Source organism: Centruroides sculpturatus, unplaced genomic scaffold (genome assembly GCF_000671375.1).
Source record: "Centruroides sculpturatus isolate CEXI.00-Female unplaced genomic scaffold, Cexi_2.0 scaffold679, whole genome shotgun sequence".
NCBI lineage: Eukaryota > Metazoa > Arthropoda > Arachnida > Scorpiones > Buthidae > Centruroides > Centruroides sculpturatus.
In genome coordinates this window covers 20857-46830 of record NW_019385053.1, presented here as the reverse complement: position 1 = coordinate 46830, position 25974 = coordinate 20857, and the positions used below count along the sequence as shown (strand labels likewise).

Here is a 25974-nt window from a genome sequence, read left to right as displayed (position 1 = left end):
GATGGTTTGGCCTTGTGGTGCGTACTCACGACACACCACCCCACGAGAGTCGAAAAAACTGTCAACATGACCTTTGATATTGCTGCGGACCTGCCGCGCTTTTTTTGGCCTCGAGGATCGTCCCCGAAAGCCTGCTGAATCTTGCGAATGGTTTACACTCGGGTATCATACGCCAAGGTTTTTGGCAAAATTTGATGTAATATCGCTGCTCACGTTGTTCAGTCATTTACCAGCTTAGTGGAATCCGACGAGAGCGCACTACATGACCTCACTCATAGGCCAATTGCCAACGACTGACGCTTCCTGCAGGCGGGAAAAAATCCAGGGCTGTGCATGGCTGTCCCCTCCACAACTCCACCGAAGGAGGCCTCTCTCGCATCATTGGTTTACGTGGAAGAAAAAAAGGTCCGATACTTTTTGAACAGACCTTGTATGTTTATCAAAATGGAATTGTTTAAGGTCTGGGAATGGATAAGTTAACTTTCCATTATTTCTAATAAGAAAATTTGATTCAAACTTTGAATGGCCTCCTGGAATGAATTAAATTCAAAGTATAAGGAACACTGTGTATGTACAGGGTGTTTCACAGCCTCTCCACAAAGTTTTTTTTGAATAACTTTTGAAAATTCAAATTTTTTAATGAAATTTTCAGCAAAGATAGAAGATGGAAAAAAAATTAATGCAAGATATTTTTGAAATGTCTGTCCTCTGTCTAGATGCAGTAGCACAGTCTCTCTTGGAAATTAGCAATCACATTACTACAGGTCTGATCTGAGATGCCCTTCATGATGCTCTTGATACTTTCTCTCATCTGACTGAGGTGGTAGGGTTATTCTTGAACACCTGATCCTTCATGTATCCCCAAAGAAAGAAGTCTAGTGGACTCAAATCAGGGCTGTAGGGTGGCCAGGCGAGACCACTTACGGAAAAATCAAATGTTTTGAAGCAATGTGCTTTTGTGATAGAAGCATTCCTTTTTGCTCAAAGCGCCACCTACAAAAAATTGAGGTTGAAAACTGCACGGTTCAAAAGTTATTCAAAAAAACTTTGTGGAGAGGCTGTGAAACACCCTGTATATACACAACCAAGCCACTTTATTATAACCTGCTGACTAATATGCTACCTTATACAGCATGAACAGCAGCTAGACAGTATAGGAGTAATTTAATAAGATGCTGGAAGGTTGTCATACAGATTGCAGTGTGTCTGACAGCTTCTAAAGGGTGCATTGTGGAGGATCCATACAGTGAACGTGATAATTGAGATGGACCCAAATGTGGTCAATTGGGTTCAAATCTGAGGAATTACAAGGTTTGGGAAGTACTTGGTCTTCATCTGGAGTTCACTGTTTGTTTACCCATTGGGTCTAAGTATAGGCCGTTTTATGGGCCCAAGATTGGGATGCGTTCTCCCACCCATCTTTTGTACATACACATTTATTTGTTTTTATGGTTTTGTTTTTTTTGGCTGTTCCCAGTAGCGAAGAGCTTACCCTTCCGGGTTGCTGTCATCTGCAGGCCCACCATTTGTTAACCCACTGGGCCAAGTGCAGGCTGTTCATGGGTCCTAGATTGAGAAGTGCTCAACCACTTGTATTTGTACCATTTCCTTTTGTTTTTATTATTTTCATGTAAATTTTGTTTCAGGTTTGTTTGTTACTTGGCAGCCCCACTGTCACCACTAGGTGTCTGGCCATTTGCATTGCTGCTATTTGTATATTGCTGCACCTGCCTCACCAGAGGCAGCCCCTTGGGCGTCCATGCCTTTCTGTAATTCCTTTATATTCACTGTTTACTTATGGGCTATGCCCCATGTTTAGTACATTTTGTTAATTTCAATTAAATGGAACTGACTGGGCACTCTGAGATCTCATGTTTCACACTTCCTAAGTCTTTTCTTTTCTTCCTCCTTTTCACTTCCTCTAAAACTCTTCATCCTTCCTTTTCAAAGGCTATTCTGTAAGGTTGGGCTTCTATTCCTTTCCAATAAAGTAAACTAAAGTAACCATTCCTAGACAATTCTGGCCATATGACATGTCTCATCATTGTGTTAAAGGATCTCATCCATTCCAGAGAAACCAGAGTAAATAAGAAAATTTCCTAATTAATTTAACAGCTTGAAATTCAAACAATCAGTCAAACATGTATAAATGAACTTGATCTGCAAGGAAGAATATATACCAATTTGGTTGTGTGTGCTTTCCAGAGGTATGAGTGGCTCAGACAATGCCAACAAAACATTTCCCAGACCATTACACTGCTGCCATCAACTTTGTTCTTCAATGGTTACAGTGTGTTTCTTCTCAGAGGTTTTCTTGCTTGACATGGCAATGTGATTCATTGGAAAAAATAAGTCATATTTTCCCGGGCCATTCAGAAGAGATCTAATTCCAGAACTGCTGTAAAAATTGAAGCCATTTCTGCCTATGCACCTTTGTCAGCATGGGTGCAGTGACCATCCATCTGCTTTGGAGCCCCATATACAACAGGGTTTGCTGTATTGTCAGTTTAGACCTGTCCAGTAGTCCCCTGGTTCATTTGGGTGGTACTTTACTCAACTGTAGCATGTCAGCTGGCCCTCACATACCTTTGAAGCTGAGTTCACATCTCACAGCAATGACACACAGTGCTTCACAGTTTCCATGCTGTTTGTCCAATCATAGTACAATTTAACCACAGCAACACAAGAACAGTTCACAAACTGTACAATTTCAGAAATACTGTCAGCTATGGCCCTAAAGCCACTAACCCTTAGCCCTAAAGCCCTTTTGCACATCTGATAAATAGTGCATTTTACCACGCAATGATTGATACATTTGTACATTGCTTGAATCTTATTCACATACCAAGCCAGTTTGCAATATGTGACTTATTTCATTGGCTATATGCTGCTGAAATCAAAAGTAGGTAATAATCATATTAATATGACTTAACTATGTATGTGATCATTATTATTTTCAATTTACAATGATAATTCTAGTTTATATATATATACTATAGTATAAACCAGAATTAATAATATAAATTTAATATTTCTTATGCAGATTGAATATGTCTATTAAAAAGAAATACCTTATGAAAATGTTCTTGGCCCTGGATGAGATTAGAATCCATACAACAATATTAATAAACTCTAAAAACATACTAGGAAAGTATATATATATATATATATATATATTATATGATGCCAACTAAGACAAACTTCTTAGGAATATAATTAATGAACAAAATGAAATGCTTATTAATTTATGAAATAACTAATGATCCCTTTAAAACAGATATCATTAGTAAAACAGACTGAATAAGAAAATTTCCTAATTAATTTAACAGCTTGAAATTCAAACAATCAGACCAGAACCAATAGGTATCACTTTAAACTAAATCAACATGAGCAGTGTATCAAGTTGTGGCAAGTTTATTCCTTTTTCTAGTTTGAAATTAGAAAATGACAATTCAAATTTTACCTTTAAATTATAAGATTGTGTTTGTGTGCGCGCATGTGTGTTTACGCACATGTGCTTTTCTCATTAAAAGCTGACAACTGTATAAATGTGACAAGAACTGTTTAAGCCTATTGAGCAGTGGCACCTACAGACTATGAAAAAGGAGGACACAAGTTATAAAAATCCAGTAACAAGTTGCTTAACTTTCCTGGCAACATTTAAAACTGCAGGTGTGGTGCCATCTGTTATGATATTTTATTATTGAAAACTTTATATTTTTAATTACTGTAAAATAGCAAAAAGCTTAATTTTCAGGATAAGGATGGGCTTTATAAAAAAAATTGTAAATGCTAATAACAAGTAAAATTGTCATTAAGTCTGATCCTACTGGAGTTACATATGACCCCCCTTTATTTCCATACCCTCTCAGCCTTTAATCACCAAAATTTAATATCATCAATGCTCCTCATATACAAGCCACTATGCCAAATTTCGTTACTTAATATTTACCCCATCCTGAGATATTAAGTGAAACAGAAACTAACACACACATACATGGATTTTTTTGCCATTTTTTCAACTTTTTTGGATTCAGGAAGTCTCAAAACATGGAGATTTGAAAAATACGCAGAAGGTCGAATTTGACATGATTCCAATACTTTTCCTTGTTATGTATTGTTGTTGTGTAACAGCTGTGAAATTAAAAGGACATTGTATGTTGGATTCAATGTTGGATCAGCACTCACACAAGGTGGCAGAGGTTGCACTTGGGGTTAACTTGGCCTTGAAAACAAGAAACAAGGTTTTGGTCAACATACTACAAAGTTACATGGGTCAATGGACAAATATTGTTCATTAGTTTCTTTTGTATTTGCAGAATAGGCTAGAAGGAAAAGGGCAACAGAGACAAAAAAGGGGAGTATATGCCCTAATGTTCAGACACTCTTGCTATTGAGAAATTTTTATAAANTATTTTTAATTTCTTCAATATTTCATAAAACTACAAATTTTTAATCAAAATCAATCCTATTAACTTCCAGTTTCCATTGTGCATGTCTTAACTAATTGTTTGGTTTATTTATTTGTCGAAACCCTGTCTTCTTCTTGATCCTTCTAATTCAATGTCATGACTTGGTGCATTTTTCGACACTTGGAAAATAATTTCATCATCCACTTTTAATTCATACAGATACGTGTTTCGGGCTTTCGTCCCTCTTCAGTATGTTACATAGATCGGTTGTATCTTGTGTATACAGTATCTGTCAGGCACCTTCCGTACTTCCCACTCCCCTTCCCTTCCCCCTCCCGACTTGACGGCCTCCCCGTATGCCTCGTAACTTGTAAAGTCCCACTCGCCGAGTGCCGCATACAGCCTCGCCTGTGAATGTATAAACATTCTATTTTAATAATTGTACAAAAGAAAATTCAAGGAAAGCTATGAAATTACTACAGACAAAAATAATATTAACAAGAATCTAAGCATTGACATTCATAAAAACTGGCTACAATTATTAAAATAGAATGTTTATACAGTCGCAGGTGAGGCTGTCTCCGACACTTGGGGAGTGAATGTTATAAGTTACGAGGCATGCAGGGGAGGCCATCAAGTCAGGAGGGGAGGGACGGGAAGGGGAGTGGGAAGTACAGAAGGTGCCTGACAGATACTGTATACACAAGATACAATCTATCTATGTAACAGCTGAAGAGGGGTGAAAGCTTGAAATGCATATCTGCATGAATTAAAAGCGAATGATAAAATTATTTGCCAAGTGTTGAAAAATGCACCAAGCTGTGACATTGAATTAGAAGAAATAAGAAGAAGACACAGTTTTGACAAATAAATAAAAAAAATACTCTGTTAATGTTTTTCAAAATCACAATATTCCTAATGACAAAAACACTTAATACATTGCATGAAGAGCAACTGTGATGTTACAGTTGTGACTGACAAAATGACATTAACTCAAGAGAAAGCATGAACTGTTTGGTGGCATGCTGAGAGAAATTTCATTCTTCAAGAACAGCAAAACTTTCACTGTGTTTGGAAAGAATCCTCTATCATGAAACATCATCAAAGCATGGAAGAAACAGTTCTTGTCCATAGGAAATGTGTTGAAATATAATGGAGGTGGGAAATCCTGATTGTCAGACAGGAGTGTGGAGGCAATCAGGTAGGCTTACGAAGGAAGCCTATGAAGTCCGTTCATCAGGCAGCTAAGCAACTTAAAACTCTCCACTCAACTTCTGCAGAAAACTGAACAGCTTTTAGATACTCTCTGTGTGACAGGAAGAGCACATGTGGGCGATTTTATAATTTTGTGTAATAAAGAGTAAAGGCAGAACTGTGAAATTCAGCATAAGGTCAGTTTAAACCAGGCTGCACATTTGATGATACCGCAAAAATTTAAAAATTGTATTTAAAAATAATACTTTTGTGCTTACAATGTATAATGTGCAGAAGTACTATTTTTTAACAATAAATATGTGTTGTGATATTGAATGTATACTATGATAGTGTTAAAAATGTATTTCAATTTATTTACATTTAGAAATTTATCCTAATTTTTTAAAATCAATTTTCATATATCATACCTGCGCAATTTATTTTCAGCATTCTGTTTCATCATCCCATCCATCACTGTCATATTCACTTTCGGAAGCTGATTCAGAATCAGAAAATTCCATTGCAACTCTTCGGGCCAATATTGAGGCAACATCATGAAGAGGTGCAGCTTTTTCTACTTCTTTTTGCTTAATATCTTCCACCCTTCTTAATTTAATTCCTAGAAATAATAAATTAAATTATAAATTCACATATGCTTTAAAGTATATTCACTAGAATAANAGAATCACATAACTCATAATACAGTCTTTCAAGACAGATGGACTTATATAATGTTTAAGATGGACTTTTATGGTGATCATTATCACCATCAAACATAAAAATTGAGTGCTTAAGTCAATGGTTCCCAACCTTTTCGAAATCTTGGCATATTTAGACAATCATTCATAGATTATTAAACATTTTTTAATTAATATTACACAACTAGCCAACAAGTTTATTGCAGAGTTCTTCTCTACAAATAGCTAGCTGGTACAAATTTTTGAAATATAGTTAATGCATAAAAGTACATTTTAGTATTTTTGTTACAAATTTTAAAATTTATCATTTTAATTCATTCTAAAGCACATTTAGAACAGCTTCATGGCATAACAGTTGGGAATCACAAGCATAAGTGTTTTACAAAAACTGTGACTTACGATGATAGCATAATCACAAAATCTGCAAAAAAAAATTATACTGAATATCTAGAAAATTATTCTTTCTGATTTTAAAAGATAATTTTATATGCCAAAAATTTAAATTTCAGATAAAACTTTTTTTAAATTGCTGAACTGTTTAAAGTAAGACCAATTGCACATAACATTTCTGAATTACAAGCTATATTCTTAAAACTACATAGCTATGAAAGGAAGAATTACATGTTTATCATCAGTATAATAAGTAGAATTTTATAAGCCTAACACAAACTGTTATTTTATAGAGTGCTGCATCAGTAAACAGTATACATTTTCATTATTTTACAATACATATATCTATTGAAATATTAAATCATCTTAAAGCTTGATGATCATATCAAAGCTAAACAATTACCAGATTAGATCAGGCTGCATTTCCACTAGTAATAATTATTAAATACTGAGTAATTTTAATACAAGATGGCACCTAATGCCTACCTCTAGTGCAAAATTACTCAGCATTTAATAATTATTAGTAGCAGGAATGGCTTAATTTTTAATTTGATAATTGTTTAGATTTGAAATATTTAATTTATAATATTGTTTTCAGTGCTTTTGTGTTACAAAATTTATAGAATATGTAATTTATTTTTGTATTTTGTTCTGCACTGTTCATAATACAATATATCTAGTGCAAGTGCAAGTATTTATTTTGTTATTCCTACAATATTGCTCATTATCATCATTATTCATTATTAAATAATCTATTAAAAGACAATAAATTTGACAGAAGAAAATAAATCATGTTGCTATTTTAATTTTAACTTTCTTTTTCTTATAATAAATGAAAAGAATAGACAATGCTTAACTTACAGTAACGCTATTCAAAAGATTAATTCTACACATTGAATTTCAAACTATTAGGTTGTTCGAAAAGTAAGTTCGTTTTTTTACCACTAGAGGGATTAGTCATATTTTTCCTGCCATTTTCATTCTAAACTGTATCATCATTATATATTTTGACAGCTAGCATTTTAAGGCTTATTTGTAAAAAATTTTGTTTGATTTTGTGCAATTGTTTATTTTTTGGGTCCCATCAAATATGGAAGATCAGAAGATCATATTTTGCTCTTTTATTATCGAAAAGGTAAGAATGCTGTTCAAGCAAGAAAAAAATTGTGTGACGTGTATGGAGAAGATGTATTGACAGAATGACAGTGCCAAAACTGGTTTACAAAATTTTGTTCTGGCAATTTCAATATTGAAAATGCACCACGTTCTGGATGGCCAGTTGAAGCTGATGAAGACAAAATAAAGGCATTGATTGAAGCAAACTGCCGAATAACAACAAGAGAAATCACTAACAGATTAAATTTGTCCAATTCAATCGTTTATGACCACTTGAAACAACTTGGTTTCATTTCAAAGCTTGATATATGGGTTCCACATGTTCTTAAAGACAGGTGCTCTCTTTGGTAGGATTTTAAGGAAATTTTTTTTTGGAGCTTTTATCAGACAATTTAACAATTGATTCGAAAGTGTACTGCCATCGAGTAAACAAATTCAATAATATCATCAAACAGAAAAGGCAGCCAGAATTGATCAACAAAACAGGTGTAGTGATTTACCACGATAATGTCAAATTTCACACAAGTTTGGTAACTGGTCAGAAACTGTTATAATTTAGATGGGACGTGCAACCATATTCGCCAGATTGAGCACACTCAGATTATTACTTGTTCTGGTCTATACAAATTTTTTTTAACTAAGACATTTACTTGAAATGACAATGTCAAAAATCACTTGGATTAGTTTTTTGTAAGCAACGATCAAAACTTTTATGAATGTAAAATCATGCTACTACCAGAAATGATGACAACAGGTATTTGACCAAAATGGTAGATATATAATTCAATAAAATATTTATTTATTATAAAAATATTGTTTTCTTTTTCCATGGAAAAAAAACAAAATTACTTTCCGAACAACCCAATATACTAAAATATGGTACTTTTTAAGTTTACAATCTTCTGAGATTAGTTCCTCTTTTTCCAACTATTTTATCACTGAGCACTTTTTGATACTTTCTACCTCTTTTTTGTACTTAAATTGGGTATTTTGTGTATTTTTCTATTTATATTTATAAATCTGTTGAGAACATTTATTGATAAACTGGATAAATACTCTTCATAAAAAGAGCCTTATCTTCATACCAAGAAATAATTAAATATACAAATGTTTTCAACCTATTAATAGACCAAATCAGGTTGATGCATTTACATGTTCTACTTTTAGAATATATGTGAGTTCTCAAATACATCAGACCTGATCAAGCCTATTAATAGGTCAAAAACATTTGTATATTAAATTATTTGCTAGTGTGAAGATAAGGCTATTTATTGTCATTACTAACAAAAGCTGGATTTGATGAGTTTTTTAGAAAGTCTTCAGCAGCCTGAATGAAACTCAAGAGTCTGTTGTGACAAAAAACTGTTAAAAGAACTGTACACTGTTCAAAACAAGTTCCTATGCATTTCAGTTTCTACACTTCAAGAAAGTAGTCTGTCTATTGAGAAACAGTGAAAAATTTTTAAACATACCAAAAACCAATTGATGGATTTGATTTAGATAAACTGGAATGCTTTCTGAACAAAAATCTAGATATTCAAAATACAATTCTTGAGTTTCTTCACTCACAAAACCTGGAATTTTTAGTGAAAACCAAATATGCACCTCTCACATCTGTTGATGTTGAGAGATCATTCTTACAGTTCAAAGACTTACTTTTCTCATAATGTCTGTGACTAACCATGGAGATATGTAAAAAAACTGTGTTTGAAGTACAATGTTTTTCTGTTTGCAAACTTCAAAACTGACAGATCAAATTCTGAAAGTTACTGTTTTGAATTTTCTATCATTTTCTCAAGTTTTCATATTCATATTCATTATGTATACTTTTATGTGCATAAAATTAGTTTTATATATTTTTAGGAGCACTTTTTAGTCTTTTTTTTTGGTAGATTTTTGCCTACAAAAAGATGTGCCTATATATAGTAGCAGGCACTAATTTTTGTACATGTATTTTAACTAGAGAAGTTTTCTTTGCAATTAAAAATTTATTTTTAATATACTTTATCTAAATACTGTATTTGGAATTTTCTTATTTCATATTATTAAACAGTTAAAAATTTATGAAATATATCATAAGATGAGGCATTTAAATGCAAATAATAGAGTAAGTTAAAAATAGCTACATATTTATGTTACAATGCAAAATTGAAATTATAAATATAAATATTGCTAATTTCTGAAACTTGGTGAAATGTGTTTCATAATTTTTTTTCTAAATGATAGACTATTTTGATCTTATAAAATTGTAGAATAGTAACCAAATATATAAACAATAATATTATTTACTGAGATGTTTATTTTTACTAAGTTGAGAGAAATAAGTTCCTCTATCTTAAAAATAACTGCAATTCTATTAATATTTATATAAAATCATAGAATCACATAGCTCATAATACAGTCTTTCAAGACAGATGGACTTATATAATGTTTAAGATGGACTTTTATGGTGATCATTATCACCATCAAACATAAAAATTGAGTGCTTAAGTCAATGGTTCCCAACCTTTTCGAAATCTTGGCATATTTAGACAATCATTCATAGATTATTAAACATTTTTTAATTAATATTACACAACTAGCCAACAAGTTTATTGCAGAGTTCTTCTCTACAAATAGCTAGCTGGTACAAATTTTTGAAATATAGTTAATGCATAAAAGTACATTTTAGTATTTTTGTTACAAATTTTAAAATTTATCATTTTAATTCATTCTAAAGCACATTTAGAACAGCTTCATGGCATAACAGTTGGGAATCACAAGCATAAGTGTTTTACAAAAACTGTGACTTACGATGATAGCATAATCACAAAATCTGCAATTGTGCTGAGTAAGTATGTCAATACCCATCAATATCTTTAACTTATGTTAATATTTTCATTTAATTGCATCATTATATATATATATATATATTTATTATTATTATTTATTACTTACCTTCTCTAATTGCAGCCAACAAATCACTTCTTGCATCAGTTTGAGTAATTGGTGGTAACCTAGATTTTGGATCTGTATTTTCACTAGTTTTGCTTACACTAGATGTTGTGCTAGCAGATTCTGATGAAAGAGAGACAATTTCTTGAACACGAACAATATCTCCACTCATAACTGGACCATTTGATAGATCATCTGGAGGAGGCAAGGGTGGTGGTGGTGGTGGCAAACATCCATTAACAGCTGGAGGAGGAGGAGGTGGAGGTGAAGGAACAAGATGACTATCTGTATGAAGGATATCTTTATCAGGTGTAGGTGGAGGTGGTGGAAGCTCTAAACCATCAGGAGTGGTATTAGTGACTATATCTGTTGGAGGAACTTGACTACTAGAAATATTCGTGTGGGAATGATGAGTTGGAGTTGCATGGCGAGATCCCACATGAGAATTATGAACTGGCGTATGTGGGCCAGATCCTGGTTGTGATTGAATAACTTTCTGGGTAACAAAAAGAGAAGGAGGATGAATTCCATTAACAGTAGTATTTTCGGGTGGTGGAGGAGGAGGAGGAAGATTATCTCTTGAATGACTTGAAACTCTATACCTTCCTGTACCACTTGAAGGAGTACCACCTGCAGATATAGTGGGAGTGGAAGTCCCACTAGATCCTGAGGAATTAGACACAGGTGGAGCTGGAGGTGGTTGAGATGGTCTTGCAGAATTAATGCGATTCCCATAACGAGTAGGTGTGCCACTAATAGGTGTATTTCGAGCTTCTGGTGAATTAACAGTATACGGTGGCGGTGGAAAATGATGTTGAGGAGATTGCGATTGCTCTGTATAAGTAGTTGGAGGAGATGGATAATGGTGTGTTGGACTACCTACATAACCAGTTTCATGATTTGCAATATATGTTGAATGCAATTCTAAGCTACTTGGCCGAACAGAATGTCCTCCATGATTTGTTCCATCTGTAGTATCATTTGCTGACCTTGTAACAACTCCACCATACTGAATATGAGAATAAGTTTTATCTATAAATTCTTGTGCATTAGCCATTTGTCGATACCTTTCCCTAGTGTTGTGTGGTTGTCGCACTTTTTTATGACGTTTTCCTTCTGGTCTAGGTCTATGAGGCTAAAAAAAGTAAAAATAGCATAATCATAACATGACAGAAAAAATTTGAAAAAATTAAAATAAAAAGATTAAATATTTTTCAGCTTTGCATTTTAAATTATGTACTTACACACACAGAATTTATTAGTGTGTCACTTATAAATACAATATTCATTGTTTAATTTTAGCATTTAGTCAAAAACATACTTTTAAAATATAATAATGTTACAAAAATTATTATGTTTTAAAAATATTACTACTACTTATAAAATAAATAAATTTTATTGCTATTGAATAAAATTATTTTCCACAAGTGATGATACTCTCAAGAAACAAATACTGCATATTAAGTCTAAATTCAATATATTTTCCGTGTTTATCTCAAATAATTTTCTTCCTAAACCTCTACATCTCAAATTATGGACTGAAGTATCAATTACAAATTTAAAGCTCAATAACAACATTTTGACAGCATAAATTATAGTTGATAAATATCTCTTGCAATACAGCACACAGTTGCAATTAATGCTGCTTGTAAAGTATTGACCTTTTAGCAGAGTGGGAACAAAAGAGACACGACCTTGTCAATTGGACCCACGTGCGGTCGGGTAATACCACTTGTAAGGTGTTGACTTGTAAACAGAGGGAAAACAAAGAAAGCACCAGCTTTGTCAATTGGACCCAGCTGTAGTCAGATGTTAGACCATTTGCCATATGGTAAACAACTGAATGTAAACAAGTGGCGGATGTTTATGTAAGCTTCACTCTTGTCAAATGACGGCGGACCCGAGTGTAAGCTGTTCGGGCAAGAAGGGGTTGTGATTGGTCGGAAGTCCCTGTCCAAAAAAACCCTTAAATTGCAGGGCAAACAAGAGAGGAAGAGAGAAGGGCAAGAGACTGGTACATGGTAGTCTCAGGCACTTGGAATACCCGCTGAGCGTAGAGAGAGTGTTCTCCTCTGGTAAACATCTCAGGGACAGGTTAGTGTGGAGAGTGGACTGACCGTGCAGTTGAGCCAACTCCACAAGCTGACTGAGGCCTCTTCAAAGTTTAAAAGTTTCCAGAAACCAATCTAGTATGTGAGTCACCATGCATTGTTATCCTGTACATATATTATGTTTTCAAACTTGTACCTTCTACATATAGAAATCTGTAAATAAACTGTAAATATTATCAATTTGAGTGTGGAGGTGTGCTTTCCATCGAACCTGGATCACTACATCGAATCGTGATACACACGGAAACCAACTCAATGAGACAGAGGTTGGGAAAGAACTTCACTAAGATCTTCACTCTGCTTTTGTTTGATTTTCTATGAGTTTGGCTTGTATCTTATTGGTTGAAGATAGTCAGGCTTCAGAAACTATCGACAAACTATTTCTGTTAAAGTATGTCAAAAATGTTTTATTTATACCTAATACAGTCACTTCTCAACTTACGACCATTTGCACTTATGTATCAATTTTTTATAGTTTTCATCAAATATACATCATATACATATATATCTTCACGCTTCTGGCGATTGATTGCATGCTTCTGCAATCAATTGCATCATCTTTAGTTTTGTTGTACAGTTAGTTATCCTTTGCATGTGCTTGTGTAAGGTGGAAAATTGTTTTAAGTAGTTTACTCACAGTGTAAATTGGAAATTCTATACTTTATTTTACATTGATTTGTGATATTTTAGTCCGAAAATGGCTAGTAAGACCAATGAAAGAAAAAGAAAGACAATAGACTTAAAGATGAAAATAAAATTAATAAAACAGCATGAGTGCAGCAAAACAGTGCCAAATTTGTCACGTAAACATAAATTGTTGCATTCAATTGTTTCAACTATAATAAAGGACAAATTGAAAAATAAAGTACACCGATATAAATCCAGCAAACTTTAATAAAGTAAAAACGTTTTCAATCGTTTTTCAATGATCATCCTCAGTTACCAAAAATAGAACATTAAATATAGAACATAAAGTGCGTTCGAAATAAATATTAAAAAATAAAAATTAATGGAAAACGCCCTAGCGGACGAACTACAGAAAAATTAACAAACAAACAAAATAAATAGTGAAAAATTAATAATTGAAAAGGACCTCCACGCAGTAGACAATGAGTCCATGTCCCTATGGTTTATACAACCAGTTCTCACGTGCGTCTTATAGATTTCCAATCTCTCCAGATGTTTGATTGTTTGCCTATTAGTTGTCATTTTTATAATTGCCGCTTGATCCCATTGCACGTTAATATCCTGTTGCCTTGTGTAGGATGCTAACACAGTGTTATCAAGGTTCCTATTGATTGTATATTTGTGTTCCTTGAGCCTTTGTTTCAAACCACGCATTCGTCACACCCACATAAACCACCCTGGAATCAAAACATTGGCATCCTACACAAGGCAACAGAATATTAACATGCAATGGGATCAAGAGGCAATTATAAAAATGACGACTAATAGGCAAATAATCAAACATCTGAGGAGATTGGAAATCTATAAGACGCACGTGAGAACTGGTTGTATAAACCATAGGGACACGGACTCATTGTCTACTGCGTGGAGGTCCTTTTACAATTATTAATTTTTCACTATTTATTTTGTTTGTTTGTTAATTTTTCTGTAGTTCGTCCACTAGGGTGTTTTCCGTTAATTTTTATTTTTTAATATTTATTTCGAATGCACTTTACGTTTTATATTTAAAGTTCTATTTTTGGTAACTGAGGATGATCGTTGAAAAACGATTGAAAACGTTTTTACTTTATTAAAGTTTGCTGGATTTATATCGGTGTAGTTTATTTTTCAACTTATTCTACTTTCAGTACGTATTTGTTATATAAAGGACAAAGAATGAATTCGTGAAGCAGTAATGAGATTGGCATCAGTAAAGTCAACCATCATCACAAAAAAAAAACGAAATGGTCCCATACATGAAATGGAAAAATGTTTAAAGACTTGGATGGAAGATTTATTACAAAAGAATGTTCCACTAAGTCTCATGCCCATCCAAACTAAAGTGCGCATTCTTTTTAAAAATTTAAAGGAGAAGGAGGGTGACAATTATGACCAAAATTTCAATGCAAGCTCCAGCTGGTTTGAAAGGTTTAAAAAAATGTGAAAACTTCCATAATGTGAAGATTTGTGGAGAGGCAGCAAGTGCAGATTCAAAAGCTGCTGAAATCTTCAAGGATTGCTTCAAATTTTGAAGCAATGCTTGAAGAAGGAAATTATATGCAGGAACAATTTTTAATGTGGATGAAACTGCATTGTATTGGGGTAAAAATGCCCAAATGAACATGCATTCAAAAAAATAGCTAAATGCATGCCTGGTTTTAAAGCATTTAAAGATTGTGCTATCCTTTTATTGGGTGGAAATGTCGCTGGTTATAAATTGAAGCCATTTATGATATATCATTCCCAAAACCCAAGAGCCTTCAAGGAAATCAGCAAGGACACATTACCACTATGTTATTGTGCCAATAAGAAAGTGTGGATGATACAATGCCTTTTTAACGACTGGTTTAATAACTGCTTTATTGCACAAGTACAGAAATATTGTGATGAAAAAGACATTACTTTTAAAATTGTATTGCTTCTTGACAATACTCCAGGTCACCCTCCACACTTAGGAGAGTCCCATTCAAACATAAAAGTGGTTTATTTACCACCTAATATCACAAGCATACTACAGCTGATGAATCAAGGGTATATTGCAAACTTCAAAGTGCATTAAGATTCACTTTTGCCCAAGCAATTGCGGGAACTGAGAAAGATCAGACATTGAGAAAATTTTGGAAAAATTATAACATTTTTCATGCAATAAAGAATATANTATACTTTATCTAAATACTGTATTTGGAATTTTCTTATTTCATATTATTAAACAGTTAAAAATTTATGAAATATATCATAAGATGAGGCATTTAAATGCAAATAATAGAGTAAGTTAAAAATAGCTACATATTTATGTTACAATGCAAAATTGAAATTATAAATATAAATATTGCTAATTTCTGAAACTTGGTGAAATGTGTTTCATAATTTTTTTTCTAAATGATAGACTATTTTGATCTTATAAAATTGTAGAATAGTAACCAAATATATAAACAATAATATTATTTACTGAGATGTTTATTTTTACTAAGTTGAGAGAAATAAGTTCCTCTATCTTAAAAATAACTGCAATTCTATTAATATTTATATAAAATCATAGAATCACATAGCTCATAATACAGTCTTTCAAGACAGATGGACTTATATAATGTTTAAGATGGACTTTTATGGTGATCATTATCACCATCAAACATAAAAATTGAGTGCTTAAGTCAATGGTTCCCAACCTTTTCGAAATCTTGGCATATTTAGACAATCATTCATAGATTATTAAACATTTTTTAATTAATATTACACAACTAGCCAACAAGTTTATTGCAGAGTTCTTCTCTACAAATAGCTAGCTGGTACAAATTTTTGAAATATAGTTAATGCATAAAAGTACATTTTAGTATTTTTGTTACAAATTTTAAAATTTATCATTTTAATTCATTCTAAAGCACATTTAGAACAGCTTCATGGCATAACAGTTGGGAATCACAAGCATAAGTGTTTTACAAAAACTGTGACTTACGATGATAGCATAATCACAAAATCTGCAATTGTGCTGAGTAAGTATGTCAATACCCATCAATATCTTTAACTTATGTTAATATTTTCATTTAATTGCATCATTATATATATATATATATATTTATTATTATTATTTATTACTTACCTTCTCTAATTGCAGCCAACAAATCACTTCTTGCATCAGTTTGAGTAATTGGTGGTAACCTAGATTTTGGATCTGTATTTTCACTAGTTTTGCTTACACTAGATGTTGTGCTAGCAGATTCTGATGAAAGAGAGACAATTTCTTGAACACGAACAATATCTCCACTCATAACTGGACCATTTGATAGATCATCTGGAGGAGGCAAGGGTGGTGGTGGTGGTGGCAAACATCCATTAACAGCTGGAGGAGGAGGAGGTGGAGGTGAAGGAACAAGATGACTATCTGTATGAAGGATATCTTTATCAGGTGTAGGTGGAGGTGGTGGAAGCTCTAAACCATCAGGAGTGGTATTAGTGACTATATCTGTTGGAGGAACTTGACTACTAGAAATATTCGTGTGGGAATGATGAGTTGGAGTTGCATGGCGAGATCCCACATGAGAATTATGAACTGGCGTATGTGGGCCAGATCCTGGTTGTGATTGAATAACTTTCTGGGTAACAAAAAGAGAAGGAGGATGAATTCCATTAACAGTAGTATTTTCGGGTGGTGGAGGAGGAGGAGGAAGATTATCTCTTGAATGACTTGAAACTCTATACCTTCCTGTACCACTTGAAGGAGTACCACCTGCAGATATAGTGGGAGTGGAAGTCCCACTAGATCCTGAGGAATTAGACACAGGTGGAGCTGGAGGTGGTTGAGATGGTCTTGCAGAATTAATGCGATTCCCATAACGAGTAGGTGTGCCACTAATAGGTGTATTTCGAGCTTCTGGTGAATTAACAGTATACGGTGGCGGTGGAAAATGATGTTGAGGAGATTGCGATTGCTCTGTATAAGTAGTTGGAGGAGATGGATAATGGTGTGTTGGACTACCTACATAACCAGTTTCATGATTTGCAATATATGTTGAATGCAATTCTAAGCTACTTGGCCGAACAGAATGTCCTCCATGATTTGTTCCATCTGTAGTATCATTTGCTGACCTTGTAACAACTCCACCATACTGAATATGAGAATAAGTTTTATCTATAAATTCTTGTGCATTAGCCATTTGTCGATACCTTTCCCTAGTGTTGTGTGGTTGTCGCACTTTTTTATGACGTTTTCCTTCTGGTCTAGGTCTATGAGGCTAAAAAAAGTAAAAATAGCATAATCATAACATGACAGAAAAAATTTGAAAAAATTAAAATAAAAAGATTAAATATTTTTCAGCTTTGCATTTTAAATTATGTACTTACACACACAGAATTTATTAGTGTGTCACTTATAAATACAATATTCATTGTTTAATTTTAGCATTTAGTCAAAAACATACTTTTAAAATATAATAATGTTACAAAAATTATTATGTTTTAAAAATATTACTACTACTTATAAAATAAATAAATTTTATTGCTATTGAATAAAATTATTTTCCACAAGTGATGATACTCTCAAGAAACAAATACTGCATATTAAGTCTAAATTCAATATATTTTCCGTGTTTATCTCAAATAATTTTCTTCCTAAACCTCTACATCTCAAATTATGGACTGAAGTATCAATTACAAATTTAAAGCTCAATAACAACATTTTGACAGCATAAATTATAGTTGATAAATATCTCTTGCAATACAGCACACAGTTGCAATTAATGCTACTTGTAAAGTATTGACCTTTTAGCAGAGTGGGAACAAAAGAGACATGACCTTGTCAATTGGACCCACGTGCGGTCGGGTAATACCACTTGTAAGGTGTTGACTTGTAAACAGAGGGAAAACAAAGAAAGCACCAGCTTTGTCAATTGGACCCAGCTGTAGTCAGATGTTAGANAATTATTATGTTTTAAAAATATTACTACTACTTATAAAATAAATAAATTTTATTGCTATTGAATAAAATTATTTTCCACAAGTGATGATACTCTCAAGAAACAAATACTGCATATTAAGTCTAAATTCAATATATTTTCCGTGTTTATCTCAAATAATTTTCTTCCTAAACCTCTACATCTCAAATTATGGACTGAAGTATCAATTACAAATTTAAAGCTCAATAACAACATTTTGACAGTATAAATTATAGTTGATAAATATCTCTTGCAATACAGCACACAGTTGCAATTAATGCTGCTTGTAAAGTATTGACCTTTTAGCAGAGTGGGAACAAAAGAGACACGACCTTGTCAATTGGACCCACGTGCGGTTGGGTAATACCACTTGTAAGGTGTTGACTTGTAAACAGAGGGAAAACAAAGAAAGCACCAGCTTTGTCAATTGGACCCAGCTGTAGTCAGATGTTAGACCATTTGCCATATGGTAAACAACTGAATGTAAACAAGTGGCGGATGTTTATGTAAGCTTCACTCTTGTCAAATGACGGCGGACCCGAGTGTAAGCTGTTCGGGCAAGAAGGGGTTGTGATTGGTCGGAAGTCCCTGTCCAAAAAAACCCTTAAATTGCAGGGCAAACAAGAGAGGAAGAGAGAAGGGCAAGAGACTGGTACATGGTAGTCTCAGGCACTTGGAATACCCGCTGAGCGTAGAGAGAGTGTTCTCCTCTGGTAAACATCTCAGGGACAGGTTAGTGTGGAGAGTGGACTGACCGTGCAGTTGAGCCAACTCCACAAGCTGACTGAGGCCTCTTCAAAGTTTAAAAGTTTCCAGAAACCAATCTAGTATGTGAGTCACCATGCATTGTTATCCTGTACATATATTATGTTTTCAAACTTGTACCTTCTACATATAGAAATCTGTAAATAAACTGTAAATATTATCAATTTGAGTGTGGAGGTGTGCTTTCCATCGAACCTGGATCACTACATCGAATCGTGATACACACGGAAACCAACTCAATGAGACAGAGGTTGGGAAAGAACTTCACTAAGATCTTCACTCTGCTTTTGTTTGATTTTCTATGAGTTTGGCTTGTATCTTATTGGTTGAAGATAGTCAGGCTTCAGAAACTATTGACAAACTATTTCTGTTAAAGTATGTCAAAAATGTTTTATTTATACCTAACACAGTCACTTCTCAAATTACGACCACCTCGACTTACGACCATTTGCACTTATGTATCAATTTTTTATAGTTTTCATCAAATATACATCATATACATATATATCTTCACGCTTCTGGCGATTGATTGCATGCTTCTGCAATCAATTGCATCATCTTTAGTTTTGTTGTACAGTTAGTTATCCTTTGCATGTGCTTGTGTAAGGTGGAAAATTGTTTTAAGTAGTTTACTCACAGTGTAAATTGGAAATTCTATACTTTATTTTACATTGATTTGTGATATTTTAGTCCGAAAATGGCTAGTAAGACCAATGAAAGAAAAAGAAAGACAATAGACTTAAAGATGAAAATAAAATTAATAAAACAGCATGAGTGCAGCAAAACAGTGCCAAATTTGTCACGTAAACATAAATTGTTGCATTCAATTGTTTCAACTATAATAAAGGACAAATTGAAAAATAAAGTACACCGATATAAATCCAGCGTTGTCATTGTCTAATGCGTGGAGGTCCTTTTACAATTATTAATTTTTCACTATTTATTTTGTTTGTTTGTTAATTTTTCTGTAGTTCGTCCACTAGGGTGTTTTCCGTTCGAATGCACTTTACGTTTTATATTTAAAGTTCTATTTTTGGTAACTGAGGATGATCGTTGAAAAACGATTGAAAACGTTTTTACTTTATTAAAATTTGCTGGATTTATATCGGTGTAGTTTATTTTTCAACTTATTCTACTTTCAGTACGTATTTGTTATATAAAGGACAAAGAATGAATTCGTGAAGCAGTAATGAGATTGGCATCAGTAAAGTCAACCATCATCACAAAAAAAAACGAAATGGTCCCATACATGAAATGGAAAAATGTTTAAAGACTTGGATGGAAGATTTATTACAAAAGAATGTTCCACTAAGTCTCATGCCCATCCAAACTAAAGTGCGCATTCTTTTTAAAAATTTAAAGGAGAAGGAGGGTGACAATTATGACCAAAATTTCAATGCAAGCTCCAGCTGGTTTGAAAGGTTTAAAAAAATGTGAAAACTTCCATAATGTGAAGATTTGTGGAGAGACAGCAAGTGCAGATTCAAAAGCTGCTGAAATCTTCAAGGATTGCTTCAAATTTTGAAGCAATGCTTGAAGAAGGAAATTATATGCAGGAACAATTTTTAATGTGGATGAAACTGCATTGTATTGGGGTAAAAATGCCCAAATGAACATGCATTCAAAAAAATAGCTAAATGCATGCCTGGTTTTAAAGCATTTAAAGATTGTGCTATCCTTTTATTGGGTGGAAATGTCGCTGGTTATAAATTGAAGCCATTTATGATATATCATTCCCAAAACCCAAGAGCCTTCAAGGAAATCAGCAAGGACACATTACCACTATGTTATTGTGCCAATAAGAAAGTGTGGATGATACAATGCCTTTTTAACGACTGGTTTAATAACTGCTTTATTGCAGAAGTACAGAAATATTGTGATGAAAAAGACATTACTTTTAAAATTGTATTGCTTCTTGACAATACTCCAGGTCACCCTCCACACTTAGGAGAGTCCCATTCAAACATAAAAGTGGTTTATTTACCACCTAATATCACAAGCATACTACAGCTGATGAATCAAGGGTATATTGCAAACTTCAAAGTGCATTAAGATTCACTTTTGCCCAAGCAATTGCGGGAACTGAGAAAGATCAGACATTGAGAAAATTTTGGAAAAATTATAACATTTTTCATGCAATAAAGAAAATATCAGAAGGACAGAAATGTATGAATGACATATGGATGTGAGGGCCAGGATTTAAGAGGGCCGAGATTCGAATAGTTATATTAATTTTGTTCATTCATTTACCGTTTTGATCCAAAATCAAACCGATTTTTTTAAAAGTTAGGGTTAACACAAAAAGGGAAAAACAACCGACAAATTTTCTCATAAAAATCGGTCATAAAAACTCTGTTCCCACGACAATACTTCCCTGTAGAAGATGAGTTAATTGTTGTGTCATAAGTTTGTCACTTCGCCCACCATTGGTCAACGAAGATCATGTGGTCAACGAAGATCATGTGGTCAACGAAGATGTGACGTACATGGGGAAATCTCGAAAAGAGAGCCCCCATATAAAAGACAAGTGCGATAACGACACAGGGGGAAAAAAGTTATTTTCTATACTGTGTTTGTGTGGATTACCTGCCTCTCATCGCCACCGTCTTCAACAGACTTTGAACTTTGACTGATTTGAACTTTGGACTATATTCCGAACCCAGGAGAACAAGAAACTACATCCTGTATAATTCGAGGTATTTATCCTACACGTGATGATATGTAAACTCTCTCTCGATATTCGAATATTCGAACCTTGCGGGTAGGGGCGCGACTACTTTATACTTTGCCTTTACTTTATGAACTATACGGATTGAACCCCGAGAGGGATTTGTATTTTAATTATTAACCATATATAAATGTATGGAATAAACGGGTATTTTGTTAACGAACTTGGATTGGTGTGCGTTTCTTCCGACATTTTCCACTCCATACTGAACCCGAAGTCCTCGACGAGATCGCTCGTGATAATTCCCCATCTATCCGCGATAAATTGATAGATTGGTGTCAGATCCTGACAGGTGAAAGAATCTAACGATCCTTTCTCCTAACCCTTCCTTTTCCCATCCTTTAGACAAGCGAGACCGGACTTCAAGGTCTTGAGTCGAGTAAGTGGTAGGAGAGGGAACGTCCTCGTAAACATCCTACCCCCGATTAGTCTCACATGGAACAAACTCTTAAAAAAATTTAACCTGTTATAGCCCATATTTCTTTCCAGAAATATCAGTAGCTAACATCCAGAAGCAGCATTGATACCATTTCTCAGAAAATGGTGAAATGAATGCAGTCTGTGTGTTAAAATGTCATGAAACAAATAAGCTAGGCACTAAAAAGTAGCAATGATTTCATATGCTTTATAAGTCTGCCCTGCAGAAAAATAATTTATGCATAATAAATAATAGACTTCAATGAATGGTTTATATGTGTAAACAAAAGTACTGGAAGAAGTCTGGTGATGAAACTGGAACTAGTGCACAAACTGTTTATTTATAGTTATAAAAAAATCAATCAGACAAACATGTAAGCAATTAGGAAATGATCAGAGGATTCTTAGGATTTGATGAGACTTCTTAAACAAGGTATGGCAAGAAGTCAAATGTTATCAGAATGAGTGTCAAATCACTGGTTAAGATCACATTGAGAAGCTATAGATACTGACAAAACTTGAAACTGCATAATTACAAAAACATAATTACTTGGGATTACTGAATAGGCTTATTATATTCCCAGCATATTTAATTAACCTCTCCAATTGCATTTCATCCTTATGACCCTTTTCAATTGGATAACATACAAAATCAGTGTCTATGGTGACAATTGCCAACACTGTAATATACCTTAATAGTACAATAATTACAAAATATTACACACATTATTATTAAGGTTAAAAATTATATCTAGATCAGAAACAACATAATACTAAACAAGTCCAGTAAAAACCATGGAAATAGTCCTTCTGTCTTCTTTATGGTTGTGATTATTTTCTTTTCTTCTGTCTCCACCACATTTGTAGGATATGCTAGCTCAATTTCCAATTCTTGATTTTTGTTCTCATTTGGATTGTTTTTAAACACTTTTTCCATTACAACTGTGTGTGTGTTAGATATGTATACATAGACTTCAATATAAATTGCTAAAAATGAATATTGTATGCTTGAAAAGATTTTAATATATGTAAAAAAATTACAGAAAAAGTAAGCTAAAATATTTATAACTGAAATTAACTAACAACACATATAGTATTCAGTCAGTGTATGAATGTTTCCCCCCCTCTCAATCAGTGTAAGCAAACACTATTTATGGACAGACTCATTACCAAAGATGAAGTATGTTTTATACTTTAACATCATATGTAAAAAAAAAATGGCTGGATTCAAGAACTGTACAATCAAAACCAACCAGTCCAACCAAAATACGGACTTCATCAAAAAAAGTATTATTGTGTAAATAATGGGATATAAGAAAAATAATTCATTTTGAGCTGCTTAATCCTAATCAAACAGTGAATTCAACTTTGTACAGTCAAAAACTGGAAAGAATAAGTAAAAATAACCATATCTGACAACATAAAAGGGAGTAAATAACTAGTACTTAGTATTTGAAAACAAGCTCATTAACATGTTTATAATTACAAAGATTAGAGTAAATAATTACAGTAATTACTTTAATCATTAATTAATGATGAGTCAAAGCCAAACATATCTAGATCAACCCACCACCAAAAAATTCTTAGTCAACCCAGACTTGAACATGTTTCTCTCAAGGCTGTATTCACCACAATATAATTCCAGACTAAAATCACCAAAAGTGAGATGAAATTTAAGTTGCTGATAATGGAACTTAAACCTCAGCTCACTTTCATCTTGTCGCTTAATGTACATGAAGATAAAATCTAATGGAATAAACAAGATAGAGGATATGGATTTGAAATAAATTTTTAATGTTATATGAATTAAGTAATAATAAATTCCAAACTTTTGTTTTCAACCCCTCTTTAAGAATTTCTCAACCCTTAATCTTTTTTTTTTTCTAATACAATCAATAATAATAAAGTAAATAAATCTTCTAAGCCAGTATGAATCTATTATATACCATTTTCATAGAAAAGATATACTTACAGTATGCAAATTTACATCTTGAACTGTCATATACATAACTCATTGCACTAATAATTTTTAATAAACTGCTTCCAATTAACCCCAGACTAATTTTCAACCCTTAAAAATGCCTTATTGGCCCTGGGGGCAATACTGACCACTTTGAGAACCCCAGATTAAAGATTTTAGTTCCTTATTTGTGTGAAAAACTATCATACACTTTTCTTCAAAAGTAACAAAAAAATTTTTTCCACCAGAGAAGCAATTATTTTCTTTTATTTATTATTAGTTAATTAAACATTTTTTTTTGTTTTGTTTTCTACAATATTCTTGTATTTTCAAATCAGTTTTAACAATAATTCTTTAATTAGTAATAAATATTTTTTATTTGCCATACTAAAGTTTCCAAAATCACCACACTAGAATAGTTACAGTAACTGAACAAAGCACATACTTATTCCATTATGCATGGCAGGTACCATGTTTAATTAACTAATATGTCCAGCTCAAATGGTACAAGGCCAGTTTTCTCCCAGACAAGCCAGTTCTTAAATTCATGGACAGATTAATTATTAATTTGTCTGGATTTTCGTAGAAATTGTGAAATTATAATGAAACAAAATAAATTTATAAAAAATTTTATGAAGAAATAATATAAAATAAAAAACTTTTACAAGCAGGAGCAACCAAAAATACGCTTTTAAGGCAGTAAATAAAAAACAAGGTAATATTTATTTTTATGCAATTTTTCTCAATTATTTTCATATACAGTGATACCTCAGTTTTCATCGATAATCTGTCCAAAAACAATTGACAAAATCCAAAACCGAAGAAAACCGAGGNCATAAAATCATATTAAAATATATACATTTACAAGTATGTACTGTATTTACAGTACATGCATTCGTAAATTTAGATTACTTTTTTCTGTACTATATTAAAAACTAAAATTTATTTGTTTGTAAGCTTAAAATAGATCCTTATTAACCATATATTATTAAAAATGCATTAAGAAATAAAATACAGAACCAGGAATGGTAATTTATGGTTTAGCTTAGTGACAAGTAGATTCAGTGACAAGTAAATTCGACTTATGTCGCCTCTTCTGGAACCAATTACCGACGTAAGGCGATGTATACCTGTATTCTTTTTACCTTAAGTTATGTGTATTTGCTATTTATCAAAATAAGTATTGCTTAGGGTCTGGGAACAGATTAATTCCACTTTCCATTATTTCTAGTGGGAAAATTTGATTTGGACTTCAAACAATTAAGAGTTCAAATGGCCTCCTGGAACAAATCAAATTTGAAGTATAAGGCATCACTGTACTTATCCATTAATGTTCAGATTCATTTCTATTTATTTAAAAAAGTTTTTAAAATTATGATATTACTAATAATATTAATAATATTCTAATTTATATTTACTTTTATGACACTATTTCAAATATCATTAATCATTAAAATTCACTGAAAACTAGTATTACTTTAGTAAAAAAGTGATTCTCAAACTACAATATAAGAGCCTTTCTAGAGAGCACATAGAAATTATTATTATTATTAGTTACTTTTGAGGACAACCCTACATGTACAGTACAGTACTTGATATTCTAGTATTGATAATATAATATAACATTAGAAACATTTGTGAGTTCTAGTGTTGCC

The 25974-nt window shown here is 32.9% G+C and overlaps 2 protein-coding genes across 2 annotated transcripts; both read right to left on the bottom strand.

Moving 5' to 3' along the window:
• Positions 1-5281: 5281 nt before the first annotated feature.
• On the bottom strand, positions 5282-14196 carry LOC111633988 (wiskott-Aldrich syndrome protein family member 2-like). Its single transcript, XM_023378655.1, has 3 exons — positions 14005-14196; positions 10748-11879; positions 5282-6225 (listed from the first exon to the last, which is right to left on the bottom strand). Exons 1-3 carry the CDS (start codon positions 14194-14196, stop codon positions 6050-6052), a joined length of 1500 nt encoding a protein of 499 aa, XP_023234423.1. The 3' UTR covers positions 5282-6049.
• Positions 14197-16510: 2314 nt separating this feature from the next.
• LOC111633989 (leucine-rich repeat extensin-like protein 5) lies at positions 16511-17779 on the bottom strand. Its single transcript, XM_023378657.1, has one exon. It carries the CDS (start codon positions 17670-17672, stop codon positions 16611-16613), a length of 1062 nt encoding a protein of 353 aa, XP_023234425.1. The 5' UTR covers positions 17673-17779; the 3' UTR covers positions 16511-16610.
• Positions 17780-25974: the final 8195 nt, after the last annotated feature.